General features: G+C 38.0%; 1 protein-coding gene across 1 annotated transcript; it reads right to left on the bottom strand.

The window, feature by feature from the left end:
- Positions 1-75: 75 nt before the first annotated feature.
- LOC133526185 (chitin deacetylase 1) lies at positions 76-17,494 on the bottom strand. Its single transcript, XM_061862682.1, has 9 exons — positions 16,594-17,494; positions 11,176-11,348; positions 10,283-10,419; positions 8,899-9,024; positions 8,401-8,609; positions 7,038-7,157; positions 6,695-6,852; positions 931-1,184; positions 76-600 (listed from the first exon to the last, which is right to left on the bottom strand). Exons 1-9 carry the CDS (start codon positions 16,932-16,934, stop codon positions 322-324), a joined length of 1,797 nt encoding a protein of 598 aa, XP_061718666.1. The 5' UTR covers positions 16,935-17,494; the 3' UTR covers positions 76-321.
- Between the last annotated feature and the right edge of the window lie 129 nt (positions 17,495-17,623).

The following is a 17,623-nucleotide window of genomic DNA, read 5'->3' as shown; positions in this document are numbered from 1 at the left end:
CAAACCAACAAAAAAAATATTTTTATTTATTATCTACAAAAAATAAATTATTGCACTCATGCTTAACATTTAAAAAACCTATTACATTAAATACACAAACATACAAACAATAACATAATAACATAATATGGAACAAACATGTCCAGATTCATTCATCAAGTCATTTGCTCCACTGGTAACTTAAGTCGTAAGTTATAGCATATTTACTAACAGCAACACACTTAAATGACCATTGGTATACTGTATCTTGTTCCAATAAGGTATAGAAAATATACAAATAGTCAATTAACTGTGTTAAAGATGGTACATTATTTTTAAATATTAATCTAATCCAAACTCATTCCTTATCCATGGATAACTTTGTGGACAACCCTGACAGGTTATCATGTATTTATCATGCTGTAGAACTTTTGACTGTAGTTTACAAGTCCTTGGTTTGTGGCAGGCATATTCAACATCGTCCAAACTTTGTTTTTTACATTGCCACGGCTCAAACTTGTTTATATGTAGCACTGGCGTTGGCCGCTTCATCCATTCAATGGCTTGCTTGTTTGTCACAAAGTAGACATCTGGTAGTTTCATTAATTCACTAATAAATTTCTGTAAAAGAAAATTACATTGTATTATTTCATATAGGTTGAGGAAGAGGAGATATGAGATTTGGGAGAAACTATTTTCTTCTTTTGCCTATATGGCATATTTCAAATTAGCCAAACCGTCAATTTTATTATCACCAGAATTGAAAAAAATAATGGTCATTAAAAATATTTTTAGGGACTATGCAAGTTGTTCACAACCCACAACTCAAAAACTCATTGTAGCGCCTTGGCAATAGATTCTAGTTTTGATATTTGTGAGAACATGGTTTGTTCAATATCTAACGGCGACTCTTTTGTCAGGCCTCAGAACTGTGTTCTTAAATATAATTACCTTAAATGCATGCCAATAATCAGCATTCTTCAACCATGTAGCATTCAAATGAATGCCAAACGGAGCCCTGTTCTTCAGATAATGTCTTTTGAAGTTGCTGACCAGGTCATCATACACATCCTTATCTGTCAGCTTGGGGCAGTGCTCCAGGGTCGTACATTCTTCTTCGCCTTCCTTTCCTCCTTCGTGTCGGAATGGGTTTATGGGCATCTCCCACAGGCCGGCGTAGCTCCGTGTTGGGCAGTACTGGTTTCCTGTTGAAATGTTTTTTAAATTTATGTTTGGAAGGTTCGAGGAATTGACTTGATTCTACATATAACTTCAAGGGAATGTACCATAAGTATGTTAAACCTGTGTTCCACTTTTATCATGTAAAGAAAGGTCTTCCTAAGGAAATAAACCGCACAAGCGTGAAGGCAGATTCCTTCCTGTTATTAACAGCTCGAATAAAAAAAGTCGTAAACAACAATGTCGAATGGTAATTGCGATTTTATCATGCAATCGCATGACGATATTCGGAACTGTGCGCGGAAACATGCGTTAACAAAATTCGATATTGTCATGCATGTTTACGTTACGGAAAGGCTTTAGCACTTTTATGCCAGGAAAGAGGGTAATGCTTTTGTTATGTAATCTTCACGTACATCTTGCGAGTTTCTAGTCGACAGCGGCAGCGGCATAACTGTTACTTAATCGGTCGCACGGTCTAATTACATGTTGATCAAAGATGTCTCGTACACAGTGAACATCGCGTATTAAAAAACCGGGCAACTGCGAGTCGGACTCGCGTTCAAGTCAAGTCAAGTCAAGTCATTTATTCCGCATAAAATGTGGTACATAAGTTATTTACATTAATCATAGGAAACACACATTTTACCAGCAACTGGCATGCAAAATAACACAAAAAATAATATAATATAACAATAAGGAACAAAAAAAAAAACATAAACCATAAAACATAAATCTAAGATACTACAACTAGATATTTACAATGTCAATATTGAAATGTTTATATAAAAACTTCCGAAGGGTTCCGTACCATTATTTATAAAAACGGCAAAAAAATTATGTTTGTTGTATGGGAGCCCCCTTAAATATTTATTGTATTCTGTTTTTAGTGTTTGTTTTTATAGCGGCAACAGAAATACACCAACTGTAAAAATTTCAACTGTCTAGCTATCACGGTTCATGAGATACAGCCTGGTGACAGACGGACGGACGGACGGACGGACAGCGAAGTCTCAGTAATACGGTCCCGTTTGACCCTTTGGGTACGGAACCCTAAAAAGAATTAACGGCAATGTTTATGTCATCTCTGAGCCCGATTTTTCCGCTTTCACTCTCAGTGACGCTGACACTACATTTTAGTACGGTCGCCAAGCCGCTCAGAGGCCAGATTTAATTGACTCAGCTCGGCCTTACCCACAACCGGTATCAATGTGTTCGGACAGTTCTCCTGATCACCGTACATGCGGTAGTAAAGCGGAAAAATGGTGGAGGGGATAGTAATGACGTCACAAAGATGGCGGCCGGACTTATTCTTTTTGGCGGTGTATCTCGAAAACCACTTAACCGATTTTAATCATCGAGGTGTCAAATAATAGCTTATATTATGGAGATTATTTCCTTTTCTACAAACATTTACGTGAAACCTATAGGAAAAAAAATAATCACAAAAAACAGTTTTTTTATAAAATGATTATTTTTTATTTTGTAAAAATCTCCGTAAATATTAGCATTTCGCAAATTTTGTTTAATATAAAACATATTGCTTCATTATCAAGGAATATAATGAGCCTTAAAACATACAGATCGAGTAATAAACAATGAAGCTACACTCATTTATTTGCGCATGGGTAACGATAACTGGCTTTTACCGGTCGAAACTGAGGTGACTGTTACGATACGTATTGAATGGAATTTATAGAGTATCGGTTTTAATTACTGAAATTATAATTAAAATTATAAAAACCAGACACAATAATGTTACCTTACTTCGACGTTTAGTCTCTTTTTTCGTCTTAATCATAGGTAGGTACATATTTCTTTTTACTTAAAAAATTTATACAGGGTGAACTTTTAACCACCAGTCATACTCTGCGCAGCGACTTTATAGGTCATACTTAACAACTTTTACTATGGGACCAATTCCGAAATCGCGAAAAAAATTTTGACTGTTCCATATAAAGGTGCGACCAACTTTACCAGACCAACACTTTTCCAAACTGAGCTACAGCTGTCCGATGAAGTTAAGTACTTAGGACTAACTCTCGACAATAAACTCAATTGGAACAACCACATCAACAAACGGATAGACAAGGCGGGAGTTGTCTTCTGGCAGTGCAGAAGGATGATTGGTAAGAGGTGGGGACTCAACCCGAAAATTACCCTCTGGCTCTATAAGACGATAATCCGCCCCTTACTCTGTTACGGTGCTCTGGTTTGGTGGCCAAGAACAAACCTAGGCAACGTACGAGACAAACTACAAAGACTTCAAAGGCTCGCATGCGCGGCCACCACTGGCTGCACGAGGTCTACCCCGACTGCAGCCATGGAGGTCATGCTAAACCTTCCACCGCTGCACCTACACATACAGCAAGAGGCCAGTCTCTCAGTGGTAAGGTTGCGAACCCTCAAGATATGGTCTAACATCACAGTGAGCTCTTCACACAAAATGCCTGGAAAAGGTGTATGACGAATTTCCAGTGCTTAGGTCAGGCACGGACCGGATTCACAAACAAGCTATCTTCGATAAAAGGTACAAAATACAGTTATATGAGGACGACAATCATGAAGGACTCAATCCCCGGGAGCTGAGAATCTTCACTGATGGGTCCAAAACAGACAGCGGATCGGGCTCTGGAACCTTCTCAGAAGACCTGAACATGTCGATCACCACTCCGCTAGGAGCCCATAACTCGGTATTCCAAGCTGAGTGCATGGGCATCATAAACGCGGCGGCTGTCATCACTGCAAGGAAGGTAGTAGGATCCTCCATCCGCATACTCTCCGACAGTAGAGCAGTCTTAATGGCTCTAAATAGCCATATAGTTACATCCAAACTTATACACGAATGCCACGAACGACTAATGGAGGTATGTCATAATAACAAGATCACCCTACAATGGATCAAGGGACACAGTGGATCCCGAGGTAACGATGCTGCGGACGAGCTTGCCAGGCAAGGATCGAATGCGGGGGCGATTGGTCCGGAACCGATTCTTCCGATACCATTTAGCAAGGTACGCTCAATGCTGCTGGCACGTACAGGGAAACTACACACAGAACACTGGCTGAACCAGACTGGATGCAGACAGGCAAAAGAAGCCATGCCTGGCATCAACGGAAAACTCACAAGGGCGCTCCTGCAACTAGGGAAGGTCCGACTGAGTATGGTAACCAGTGACATAACAGGTCATGGACTATTTAACAAACATCTTTTCACAACAGGTGTCACAGACAGTCCCCTGTGCCGAGGTTGCATGGAGACAGAAGAAACAGCCTCTCACGTGGTGCTGGAATGCAGCGGAGTGACTCCATACAGGGCTAAACATCTCGGATCTCCGAGAGACCTCCCCGAGGTCCTACTCAACATCAAAGGTTTGATAGGATTCCTCGAGGAGCTGGGCTGGCAGGACTAGCCCACCCCCAACATATCACGCAAAATAGGCGCAAGTCGTCGAGTTGCGGAAAAATCGCCCGAATACAATACAATACAATACAATACAATACAAGGTGCGACCAGACCGCAGCTTAAAAAACGGTCACGATACGGAATTGCAGTGACGCGTCGTATGCGTACCGTTTTTGACGCATGCTCCCCACACCGCTGTTTAAAAAACGGTGACGGTACGGAATCGCAGTGACGTGCTTCACGCGAATCTTTTTTGTTCGCAAAACAGTTGCGTCTTTTACGTCACCGGTACGGTGTCTGCCATAAGATCTCCGTGTAATATTTTTTGCGATTTTTACGCAGTTCAATTTACGGTGCGTCAGCTTATTTTAAGCAGCGGTGTGGCGAGCATGCGTCATGGACCCGGGTACGTCCTTAAACTACGTCCAAAAGAGAGGTATGGGCATTGTGAATGTCATCTCGCTTTGTGTGGTAGGGCACAGCCAGTGGGTGTCATTCCAGATCCAAATTTTCTTGCGTGATTCGGCATTAGTCCCATAATAAAAGTTGTTCAGTATGACCTGTAAAGTCACTGCGCAGAGTATGGCTGGTGGTTAAAATTTCATCTTATACCTATATTCGACACAAGTAGTAAGTACTTACAGACCAACTATGATACACATTTTGCCTGTATAGTGATACATAGTGAATAAATTAATACCTGATTTAAAAAATAAAACAAAAATAACAAATAGCATGTTATTTAATTCAGTAATCACTAATCAGTCTTAAACAATGAACATCATACTTTTAGATTAGACAACAAAATGTATATTTATACTGTGTTTCGACTTGAAAGATTTTACTGCTTTAAAACATAAGACAAACCTACCAACCAAATGTATAAAAAAAAATGTTTTTTGTGATTATTATTTTCCTATAGGTTTCACGTAAATGTTTGTAAAAAGGAAATAATCTCCATAATATAAGCTATTAGTTGACACCTCGATGAATACAATCGGTTAAGTGGTTTTCGAGATACACCGCCAAAAAGAATAGGTCCGGACGCCATCTTTGTGACGTCATTACTATCCCCTCCCACCATTTTTCCGCTTTACTACCGCATGTACGGTGATCAGGAGAAACGCCCGAACACATTGATACCGGTTGTGGGTAAGGCCGAGCTGAGTCAATTAAATCTGGCCTCGGAGCGGCTTGGTTAAAAGTTCATCCTGTATAAAATTTTTAAGTAATAAGAAATATGTACTTACCTATGATTAAGACGAAAAAAGAGACTAAACGTCGAAGTAAGGTAACATTATTGTGTCTGGTTTTTATAATTTTAATTATAATTTCAGTAATTAAAACCGATACTCTATAAATTCCATTCAATACGTATCGTAACAGTCACCACAGTTTCGACCGGTAAAAGCCAGTTATCGTTACCCATGCGCAAATAAATGAGTGTAGCTTCATTGTTTATTACTCGATCTGTATGTTTTAAGGCTCATTATATTCCTTGATAATGAAGCAATATGTTTTATATTAAACAAAATTTGCGAAATGCTAATATTTACGGAGATTTTTACAAAATAAAAAATAATAATTTTATAAAAAAACTGTTTTTTGTGATTATTTTTTTTCCTATAGGTTTCACGTAAATGTTTGTAGAAAAGGAAATAATCTCCATAATATAAGCTATTATTTGACACCTCGACGATTAAAATCGGTTAAGTGGTTTTCGAGATACACCGCCAAAAAGAATAGGTCCGGCCGCCATCTTTGTGACGTCATTACTATCCCCTCCACCATTTTTCCGCTTTACTACCGCATGTACGGTGATCAGGAGAACTGTCCGAACACATTGATACCGGTTGTGGGTAAGGCCGAGCCGAGTCAATTAAATCGTGTTTCTAGAGGGCTTTTGAGATTTGGCGACCGTACTATTTATTTAGTTGTAGGACATGTTTTACAAAATAGGCAATAACATATGTACGATTTTATGGCTGCAGCAATTGTTTTATTACTCAGTGGATCGTGTACGGTCAACGCAGCACGCGACCCGTACAGTACACTAACCCGACCACTGAGCCCGAACATATAAGTAACCACCCTAATTTTTAGTAACAAGCAACTCATAAAGAAATTTACCGGAACACTTGTGCGGCATTTTATAGTCTAACGTGTACGGCCAGTACGGCGGGTCCGACGCCGGCGCGACCGCCGTCGCATCGTACACGAAGCCAAACTCTTGCATCATGAGGAACTGACGGTTCCAGCCCAGCGACAGATACGGCACGCGGAGGCCCCTGAAACAATTGAAAATCGTTAAAAAACTGCATTCGTTTTGCACGTTTGACCTGCATAAATGTAGTCCATCGACAAAGACGCTTAAATGCTTTTCCGAATATAAATCGGTAGTGGTCCTTCGAGCCGGACACAAAATGGATTTTGGAAGTAGTGAATGATAGTAAAGTACATATTATGTATTTACCTGAAGTCTTCCATGCGTACTTTAGCGAATCTGTTGATAATGTTCGCTTGACCGACCATCTCATCGAACCAATCCTCTACAGTGGCGTTTTTGGACCACCATTCTTCGGGCCCGCGATTTCTGTAATCAAAAGGTTATTTAATGTACTTTGTGTCTGGTACTTATACCTATTATTACCTATATATTCCAAAACTGCGCGGTAGAGAACTGCAATTGGCCGTATCATCTTCTTAGGTACCTATAATCTTATACCTTTAAACGAGCAATTCTTGTATATTTCCGGGATCTCGGAAACGGCTCTAACGATTTTACTGAAATTTGGTATATGGGGGTTTCTGGGGGTAAACAATCGATCTAGATTAGTCTTATGTTTGGGAAAACGCGTGTTTTCGAGTTTTCATGCGTTTTTCTCACGACGCAGAATATGGTCGCTAATTTCGTGTTGCTCGCCACTGTCCGTCTGGTCCAGCGGGTTAAGACGCGGACTACTAAACGAGTGTTACGGGTTCGAATCTCGCCCGGTGACTAACTTTTGTTCTTTTTTTTTATATGTTCAAGTTTATATAATTTTTTAATTTTTATTGTTTTAGACAAGTTTAATTTAGTAAAAAAATGTAGTTAAGATTATCACCTATTGACCACCATATTACAATAAATAGTTATAACCGAGCAAGCTCGGTCGCCCAGGTACTAGAGTTTGAAGACTGGAAGGAACTAATATTTGTTTTGTTTTTTGCCATTACAGTATTGCTGATTTTATTGGAATTCCGTTTATCTAAAACGAATCCAAATGTTCTCTTACTTAATTTCAATGTTAACATTCTGTTTTTCGTTTGTACGTTAAATTCAGTTCACACGAATCAATACGATGCGAATCTAATGTCATTACGCCATATTCTCATTCGAGATGTAACCTGAGTGGATTGAAAAATCTCGAAGTTTAAATGTAATCTAATCCAATACGTACGCCTATACGCCTTAACTTACGTAACATACATACATAGTTGACAGGTATTTCATGCCCGTCGTTCCAGTCTGCATATGCTGGCGAGTTGGTGATTAGGGGAGGAAATTGCAATACACCTAGTGGGAAATTGTGGTTGTATATTGATGATATACATTTAACACAGTAAGCACCATTTATACCGACCGACAAAACCATAACACAACTATCAAGAGAATAAATCGTACGCACTTACGTAACAGAGTTGACAGCGATATCATGCCCCTCGTTCCATAGTGTCTGCACATGTACTGGTAAGTTGGTGTACTGGTGCGGGATGAAGAACGTCGCCTTTATATTGCACCCGTTCAGATTTCGGCGCTCAGGCGTGAACAAGTACTATTTGAATACAACACTTACGTAATAGAGTTGACAGCGATCTCATGTCCCTCGTTCCACAGCTTCTGCACGTGCCTGTAGTTGGTGTATTGATGCGGGATGAAGAACGTCGCCTTTATGTTGCAGCCGTTTGGATTTCGGCGCTCGGGAGTGAACAGGTGCTTTGTGAACACGTCCCAGTTCTCGTGGTTTACTGGCCCGTGGAAGGTCAGGGTGATCATTTGAGGAGTCTACAACATAATAATAGTAGGTGACGTAAATAATTTAGAGTTTTCTTTGGTGTTCATCATACTTGGACTCGAGATGGAGAACTACAGTCAAGAAACTTTAGACTTTTGTACTGTATTACGTATCTTTAGCATTTCCAGATTCTTCCGTCATTTAATTTTTACTTAGGTTTTTAGAGGCTGGAAAACCAGAACTTTAATCTAAGATTACACAACACACAAAACAAATAAGTGCTTTGAAATTTAGTTACACCTAAAATATGTCGTTTATAATTGGGTACCTATTTATTACCTGGTTTGGAACTAAACCACCAGGGATCTCAGACCCTGTTTTAGTACAGAAGCAGTCCGGCAGCTGGCACAGTCCCGTGTCGCAGGGCGCCGCGGAATTAGGGTCGTACTGCACGTCGCACCAGCCCTGAAATAATGCTTAATCAGGCGCAGAGAAAGTAATTGTCGTCATGTTTCACCCATTACATGGGTGATGAGAGATCGCTTAGATTATGTACCTAATACAAGTATTTAGATAAAATCATGCTCATGACAAGGAGTATTTATAAAACTCGATGACTTACTAGAACTGGCACAAAACTTGCATTAATTAATCAATATTTACTTAAAGTACACAGACTTCTGGAGCTCAGCTCTTATATATCTCGTATATCAGTAATTAACTAAAATCAGACGCAATATTTAAAATTTAAAAGTAACTCTTATAGAGTATTTTGTGGGTATAACCGTAGGGCGTAGAGGGAAGTTACCTGCTTACCTAGGTTAAGAATTCTTTAGTATTGAGTTTAACTTGATAACTAATTTGTAAGGTAGGTAAAATAGATGTCATATACAAAAGAAAAAGTGACCAAGTGGCTGAGGCTGGAAACAAGCCTGCACGCTGCCTTTTAAGCTTACGTGGCTAACGCCATTACCTTGAGGCCACTCGGTCTCGGTCCCTAACAAACAATATTACTACCTACTCTAACTCTGTGTCAATCAACATAGCATCTATCGGGGTCTAATCTATATAACTGGCCAACTGGAGCGAACCATCTAGAACTACTTTTTCTTTGGCAAAGTTGAGTCGTTACGTGTGGTCTAGAGAAAGCTGACTGGACACTTGGGCACCAGTATTAACAGATAAACAACACTTGCTTGACCTACGCGACATGAATAAGATGTCTTGAATTGGATAACTTTGATTAGAATTTAAACGAACTTCTTTAGGCTTTATTACTTTTATCACTTGATTTATAACCATATGAATATATGTAATCGAAATAATATGTTGGGACGTGAAGCTAATCTTGTAAGGATCCAATTAGAAAATGCATTTTTTTAAATTCTCATTGCTGTAGATAGCCCCAATCTAAGGGTTACTTAGACTGGTTGTTCTATGGCGGCTTTTGATAGGTTAGGTACTGTATTGATCTACTTTTGGACTTCTTTGACTAATCGTCTGTTGCGTTAAGCTCACTAGGTCTTAAGTACTTTACTAACCCGATTGACAACAAGAAGAAGAGGAAATTTAAATAAGGTACTTGACGCAACAAAGCAAAGCGAAGACGCGACACACAGGACTTGTCACCGTGTATTTTGAAGCTGCGTCTGGCATGTTGGGTCAGTTCTTATTACTTGTCTTATTCTCTGTCAGCTTGTACAGATAGACACCAGATAGTTACTTCATCAGAGGAGTCGGCGCAGTCGTTGGATCCATCACAGAAGTACTCCGCAGGCACGCAGTTCCCGTTAGCACAGGCGAGGTGCGTCTCGTTGGCACACGAACCGTTCTCCAGAAGAGGTTTCGGGATATGTGTCTCTGGAACATACGTTATTAATTTGGTATTCGTATTTAGATACCGAAAGCACGGCTTTCTCGAAATCTGGTCTGAACATGGCTTTTTACCTGTTTACATCCCGATTGAACGTGCAGAATTTTGAGCCGGCGAATAAAGCAATGGAATCTAATAGTTTGAAAAGGTTTGCGACTTTTGATACCCGTCGAAACATTTCTGGTTTTGGAATTTTGGACGGATACCTGATTGCACTGCTGAATTAATCTACTGCACCGTTGGATTTGGTTTGTTTGGACCTTCAACAACTCACTATAACTAGTAGTGATATAGCAGTTGTTAACTTCCTGTGCTTGGTCACACAACTGATTGTTTTCGTTAAACAGCAAGCCCGGAGAATAATGGAAGTCGACCACTTCCAGACACACAGGTATTATTTGTCCCAACTCATCAGTAGTCACGTCAGTTGTAAATACTATGATGCGCGTGGTCACAAAGTTGTCTGTTCACGTCAAACAAAACAGCAGGCCCGGGGAACAACGGAACTCGAATACCTCGTTCTGATGGCTCAGCTAATATTAGGCTTAATAGAGAGTCCTTAGTCGTACAATACAAACCACTCACCAGTAGTGATGTCACAGTTGTGAATAGTGAACAATCTGCGCCTGATCACACAGCTATCGGTTCACGTCTAAAAGCAGGCCTGGAGCTGGAGAACAACGAAACTTGAATAGGTACTTCGTTCTGGAGGCCCAGGTAATATTTGTCCCAACCCAACTCACCAGTAGTGACGTCACAGTTGTGAACATTCTGCGCCTGGTCACACAGCTGTCGGTTCACGTCAAAAAGCAGGCCCGGGGAACAACGAAACTCGAACACCTCGTTCTGGAGACATAGGTAATATTTGGCGCACTCGTCGTTTGTCCACGTTGCTTCATCCGTGCGATCCGGGTTTCTGGTTAGAAAATGAGTAAGGCAAGGTTTGATAAAAGCCAAGTACAAATCAATTTAGAAAAACTGGCGTTTAAGTAAATTTCACTGAAGATACTCGTATTGTCAACCTCCCAACTCTTATGGATCGTAAATGTTTTACTGTCATTGGTTGTTAAAGTGAAACTTACGTACTTTCGGTACTTTACTTATTGTTTGGCAACTCAGAATTCCACCAAAACGATTATAACTTATTTGACGATGTTGTAACAAGAATTAAACGCAGTTAAGTACTTATAGTCAGGTCATAATTCTGTCACAAAAATTTTAACTGATAAAAAAGGTATAGGTACAGACAGATCCCTTATTATTCATATATATATATATATATATATGGATTGAAATCCCCTTTAATGCTGAATTATCTACAACATAATTTAACGTAGTTTGCTGTCTCAGTTTTAGTAGGTGATTTTGATCCCTATTTATTTATTTTATTTTTCTTTTTTACATGGTTGGATCTTACATAAAACAAAAGCTGGGTCTTTTATCGTCCTTTAAATATACAATTCATTTTATATTCATGTGTATTGGACTGCCAACATTGCAATTGTACATGTTTTACGAAATATATTCGTTGGATGGCAGTCCAAAATAAGCGTGTTACTGAAATGTACCCTAAGTTTTAAGGGTATTGGCTGAAGTAGGTACAGACTTGTCGGAGGATTAAATGTTGGTAATAAAATAACGTTTTAATTAAGTCAGTTCGTACAAATAAATAGTTAAAAGTACATATTTTATTAATCTGGATCTGATTTTTACCCCTTTTTGTGAAGTAGAATTTTTCACAATGCAGCGGCGTAATATTTATAAATAAATGTGTATCGGCCCGATTCGAATAATGATTAAGACACGCTTAAGATCTTGGAAAGATCGATATATGATCGATAACTAAACGACATGTCAAAATTGACGTTTATTTCGATTCCGCTGTGATCCCAATAAAATTTCTATCTACGATATTTCTAACGTCAATGATGATAGATGCTATGAAAAGTCACGTGACTATTTCCATACCTTATTTAAGTTTCATCAACGATTGCCATCTTGGCTAGGGCTTCGGCCAGGTCACTAAAGCTGGTCCTTCGAACCGGACAAAACAATTGACGATCGATCACTGCTGAGGCAACTAGGAAAGTTACATAAATTCACGGTCATCCTCATCATTTACGCTTGAAGAAAAGTTTCTCTCGAGGGCGGAAAAGCGTGTTCGAGCTTTACAAACAAAAGACAATCGATCACAGAACAACAAACTAACTAATGTAATGTCAGACTTTCATAACTATGGTATATGGCAAAATAGTTGAAGACATTTCTTATTAATAAAAACTTATTATACAGTTGACGTCTTTTTAAATGATGTCGATGTTTGTACCAACTAATGTTAATTATTGTTTTATTAATTCAATATTTAATGAATATTTAATAATTCAATAGCTGTTACGAATCGTTCAAAAATGGACTCATTTTTGATCCTTCATTCGTTAGGTTAAGTCATTAATGTTTCCAATTAAAAATCAATAATTTTATATATAATTTAATTAAATGTATCAGAATATTCTTAATTAAAATATTGCATATTTTTTAAATAAAATATTCAATGAAATGTATAAATTCAAGGTCTCTATGTTCTAATTTAACTATGGCAATTTTGTATTCAAAACTTTGACAGTTCATAGAGAAAACTTACCGTTGTTGTCCGATTCCCCAACGACTATTCACCACTGTGCCACTTTTTTTTTTTGTAATTTGGAAGTAAACCAGCGTTTATACTACAGTCCATTATTATTTACCACCTCGACAACACCTAAGACCAGCGAAGATTTTACAATAGCACTTGTCCTAGTTTTAAGTAAATATAATTGCCACGCCCGTTACGGGTTTTCCGGGACCATGAGACACTTTTCATGGTTTAACGTTTAATAGGCACATTAGATACATCTTGTAATTATCATGGTGCAATAAAAATATAAATAAAGAAATGGTTTATGATAGTCGTATTTTTGTATAACACATGATAATGGCGTTGTCCGTCTTTTTAAATTTCACGTGCATTAAGTCATCCATAGTGCTGATCATCGTATGTGAATATTATATGAAGAGCGAAAGTTTCTCTGGACGGCGGAAATGTAGATGCGGCGGACGGACGGTAGCGTCTGTCAAGGTTGCGGCGAAAGTCGACCGGGGTCGTTGCCCTGCTGGGAAATTTGCAATCAATGCAATTCGCGGACAACAACTAACGTCATCTGCTATTTGCATTTAGGTCTTACTTACGAGGTACAAACTGGTTTTAGCTCGAATAGTATACTCGCAAAAGTAAATAGTCTATTTTTTCCGTTTATGGCCTTACTGTGATAGATATGTCTAAGATTTTGCTATAGGATAAAACTACATACTACAGGGTGGCCAAATAAGAAGTATACATTTTGTTTTTAAATTTTAACTGTATTAAGTTCAAAAATTATAAGGTATTGTTTTAAAAATATATTCTTCAGGGTTGGCAAATTCATGCGAAACATAATGTCTGACATATGTCCACCTCTAACAGCAGGCAAATGTAAGCCCTTATCATCCCAATGTTCAGCATCTATTCGCACATTTTTGGCATTATCTTAGTACATTTGTGTCGAATAGTCGGTTTTAACTGTTTAAATTTCATCAGCTCGTTAGCATAGACACGTAATTTTAGATAGCCCCACAGAAATAAGTCAAGAGCTACAAAATTTGGAGAATTTGGGTGCCAATCACTGTCACTTTTTTTCAAAATTAATCGAGCAAACAACGTGTTTTAAACAACAGAAACATTTGAGATAAAATTGCTTGCTGCTAGTGGTATACATTTGGCAGAAATTATCTTCCGTATACAATTGCCAACCCTGAATAATATATTTATGAAAAAATATTTAATAAAATTTCCACGTAATGTAATTAAAATTTAAAAACAAAGTGTATCATTCTTATTTGTCCACCCTGTACATCAGTGGACTAGTATGGTCACGCTTTTACTTATGGTCTGTCATCGTGATATGAAACGATAAACGATAAAAATGCAACTATCATATCCGCATCACACTCACCACACGTGAACCCTTTGATTAAATGTACACCCTCGCCATAAACATGTTGTTTTGCTCTCTTGTGACACAATCTACTATTTTTCACGTCAATTTTTTTTTATACTTATTCTTAATCGGAATACGATACCGATTATGTCCTTAACGGATCACCACTATTTTTGTAACCTACACCTTTTATCTATGTCGTATCTTGAATTACACATATTGCTTACTTCTGTTTACCAGTCATGGTTCACCAAACGGTTAAGTAGCATTATGAAACTTGAAAAGGTTAGTGGTTACGATACCTACGATGCGACTGCACCTTTAATGCTCTTTGACCGCAGATCGTGATAAACATTATAGCTGTGGTATAGATTCGTTAACGTAATCTGATGGTATTTTGCAGCTCATATCGTAATGGAATAGATTGTATACCTACAGGGAAACTCGAAATGACAAGTCATTAAAATATAAGGTCAATGCTGGGTCAATGTGGATAAGATCGTCTACAAGCTCTTTTTTTGCTTATAAGTCTTGCGTTTGTACAGTATACTCCACTTACACGGTCGGTAGAGCAGAAGGAGCGAAGCTCTTCTTTTGACTGTGTTGACTGTGTCTAAGCGAAGTACGTAGGTAGGTAACCAAGAGCGGTTGCCCTGCAAAAAATTATATGCCGGCCTTTTCCACATGAAGTTGGTTTTTTTTTTTAATTTATTTTATTTAAATTTGTGGTTTAGGTATTCGATATTATTTGGTTAGGTGCTTGTTTACCTAAATATCTTTTTGCATCCTATTAGCGATTTCCCGTCCGCTAATAAGCACCTCATAATTAATAAATAAGTAGGTTCCTTGGTATTTACCTATTACATTTAACAATAGTACATTGTGCAACGAGGGGGGTAAGTGAAATTCTGGATACGAAGGTGATAACGGTGAATTAAAGACCCGAGTTTGCAATATTCTTACCCCCGGAGTTACACACAATGTTTTTCATCACACTTGCGAAGAAAAAACTAAATGTTTAGCGAAATAATTCTTAAACACAGTGACATTTCAAACATTCACCCGCCATATTGTCATTCGTTGGCAGGTTAGGCATCCAAGGCACAGACCTATCCGGCAATCAGACACGACTAAAAATTTTGTAAAAATAATTTCAACGGCTATTAAATTAATCAAATTAAATATTTTTAAATATAAACAATAAACTCGTTATACCTACTTGGTTGGTATGAATTAGTGACGCAATTTAAAAAAAACCTATAATTCCCTAGGGAGTTATAGTTTTTTTTTCACAATCCATAACTCCCGTGGGAAAAATATACCCCTTTGTCCTTCAGTACACCTGCATGAAGTAAGATCTTTTTCGTGCAAGTGTGATGAAAAATGGATTATTATAAATGTATGCTGCGTCTTAAACATTAAATCGTGTTTTTAAGTACCTATTATGTGTTTTTGTTTTATCTAATAGCCGTAATAGTGTATCTAATTTAGTAAGTAGTTGAATTTCGTGCATATAAAACCACCGGAAATATGTATTTTGTTTACGAGTAACTGTCATTTTTCGACCAGTTTTTTAAAGTGGACCGATTTCACCTCGCGCGACACTGAGATTACCGAGTAATGACATAATGATTTCTATTCGAAAGGTAAGAATTGTCGTCTATTATGTGTTAAGCTTTTCCTTTTCTTTACCTACCCATTAATTAACCAATTAATAGAATACCAAACCAAATCTAACATGTATTATTTAATTACCCAAAAAACTAATGTTGTTTCTAAAAGTCAAGGAAGAAGTTATTAATAACATTAGGAGCATTTATTTGTTTGTTGGTCAGTCTATTAGCCTAGCGTACATATGTTGCTTCTGGTGACAATAAAAATGATGATCATCATCAATGATCAGCCTGACATAGCAGCATAAATGTCTTAGCACCCATTCGTATTGCTATTATAGTATGGCAAACCATTTCCGTCGGTAGAAAAGGGCGGCAAATTTAAAAATATAAGCGCGAAGGACAAATTTGAATTTCGTCCGGGTTTACCAGACTTTATAATAAATGATCGAAAGATGGCTCGGTCTGGTAAGTTTACTTGTATAGCTTTGGGTTTGTTAAGCATAAGGAAAGAAAAAATCTATTGTAATCAAACCTGTAAAATCTTCCATTTTCATGACACTTTAAATTACTGGTGCTCCTTTTGCTTAGCACATGCTTCTTATTTCTGTGCTTTCCTTGCACTCCTGTAATTAAATTCGAAAATAACTTCGCATATTCACTGATCGTATTGGTAGGTTGCTTGAAACCTTTAGGAACTTTTTTAATGTAAAGCAAATATTCAAACTGCTTCTCCGGCGAAAGCAATGGAAATTTTGAATCTTGACCACGTAACGCTGAAATTATTTTTTGTTTACGGTTAATCGGAAGTCCCTTTAATTTCGAACAACTACCTAAAGCCGCGCACACAGCGAGGGTCGCAAGAAGGAGCCGCATGGTGCGACTGTTGCGAGCTCTGTCTTGGAAGCACTAAGTTATCAACGAGTCATTATCGTTGCGGGGTTACTTTCTTCCACCTCCACGATGGCTGGTTGTTCGGTGAGGCGGAACGAATATGGCGACTTCAAGTTGTACGTGATTGAAAGACATAAATAGTATTGTATATTGTATTGTACACGTTACACATTATTATAATTAACTAGGTAAACTAGGTACCTTATTTATGCATTATTAAATATCAAGTGTTTTTGTTAGACACATAATCAGTAAATTTAAATCGAAAGGACTAAAAAACACACACAGACTGACGTTTTTATACTTTTTTATATTATATGATCCTATCCTCATTGTCTCCCCCTTACGATGCGAATTTATTTCGAATAAACCTGCATAGTATAAGCTATATAATCTATACAACAATGGGTAATGGTCTGACTACATACCTATGTATATGTTTAAGTTGACGTTTTTATCATTATTTTTTGCATGATAATAATTCCGGTGAAAGTGATAAGAGTCGTAGTTCTCACCGTAAGCTCAACATAATTATTTGCAGGCCTTAGGACGTCCAGTCCATTCCAGTCCAGTCCAGATCAAGTCCAGTTTTAACTCTACAAAATCCAGATCAAAGGACCGACACTACAATTTTAATTTTCGCGCGCTGGTATAACGGTCCCAAATGTAGG

Source organism: Cydia pomonella, chromosome 16 (assembly GCF_033807575.1).
Source record: "Cydia pomonella isolate Wapato2018A chromosome 16, ilCydPomo1, whole genome shotgun sequence".
NCBI lineage: Eukaryota > Metazoa > Arthropoda > Insecta > Lepidoptera > Tortricidae > Cydia > Cydia pomonella.
Note: the sequence above shows the minus strand (reverse complement) of the source record. Positions and strands in the feature narration are given on the sequence as shown.

Excerpts from the sequence above, each read along its gene's own strand:
- LOC133526185 (XM_061862682.1), bottom strand. The coding sequence starts at position 16,934 with ATGCGGCTCCTTCTTGCGACCCTCGCTGTGTGCGCGGCTTTAGGTAGT. Across the intron at positions 7,158-8,400 it reads ATCGCTGTCAACTCTATTAC|AAATCGCGGGCCCGAAGAAT; the intron begins GTAAGTGTTGTA and ends TTTTGATTACAG. Across the intron at positions 6,853-7,037 it reads GTACGCATGGAAGACTTCAG|GGGCCTCCGCGTGCCGTATC; the intron begins GTAAATACATAA and ends CAATTGTTTCAG.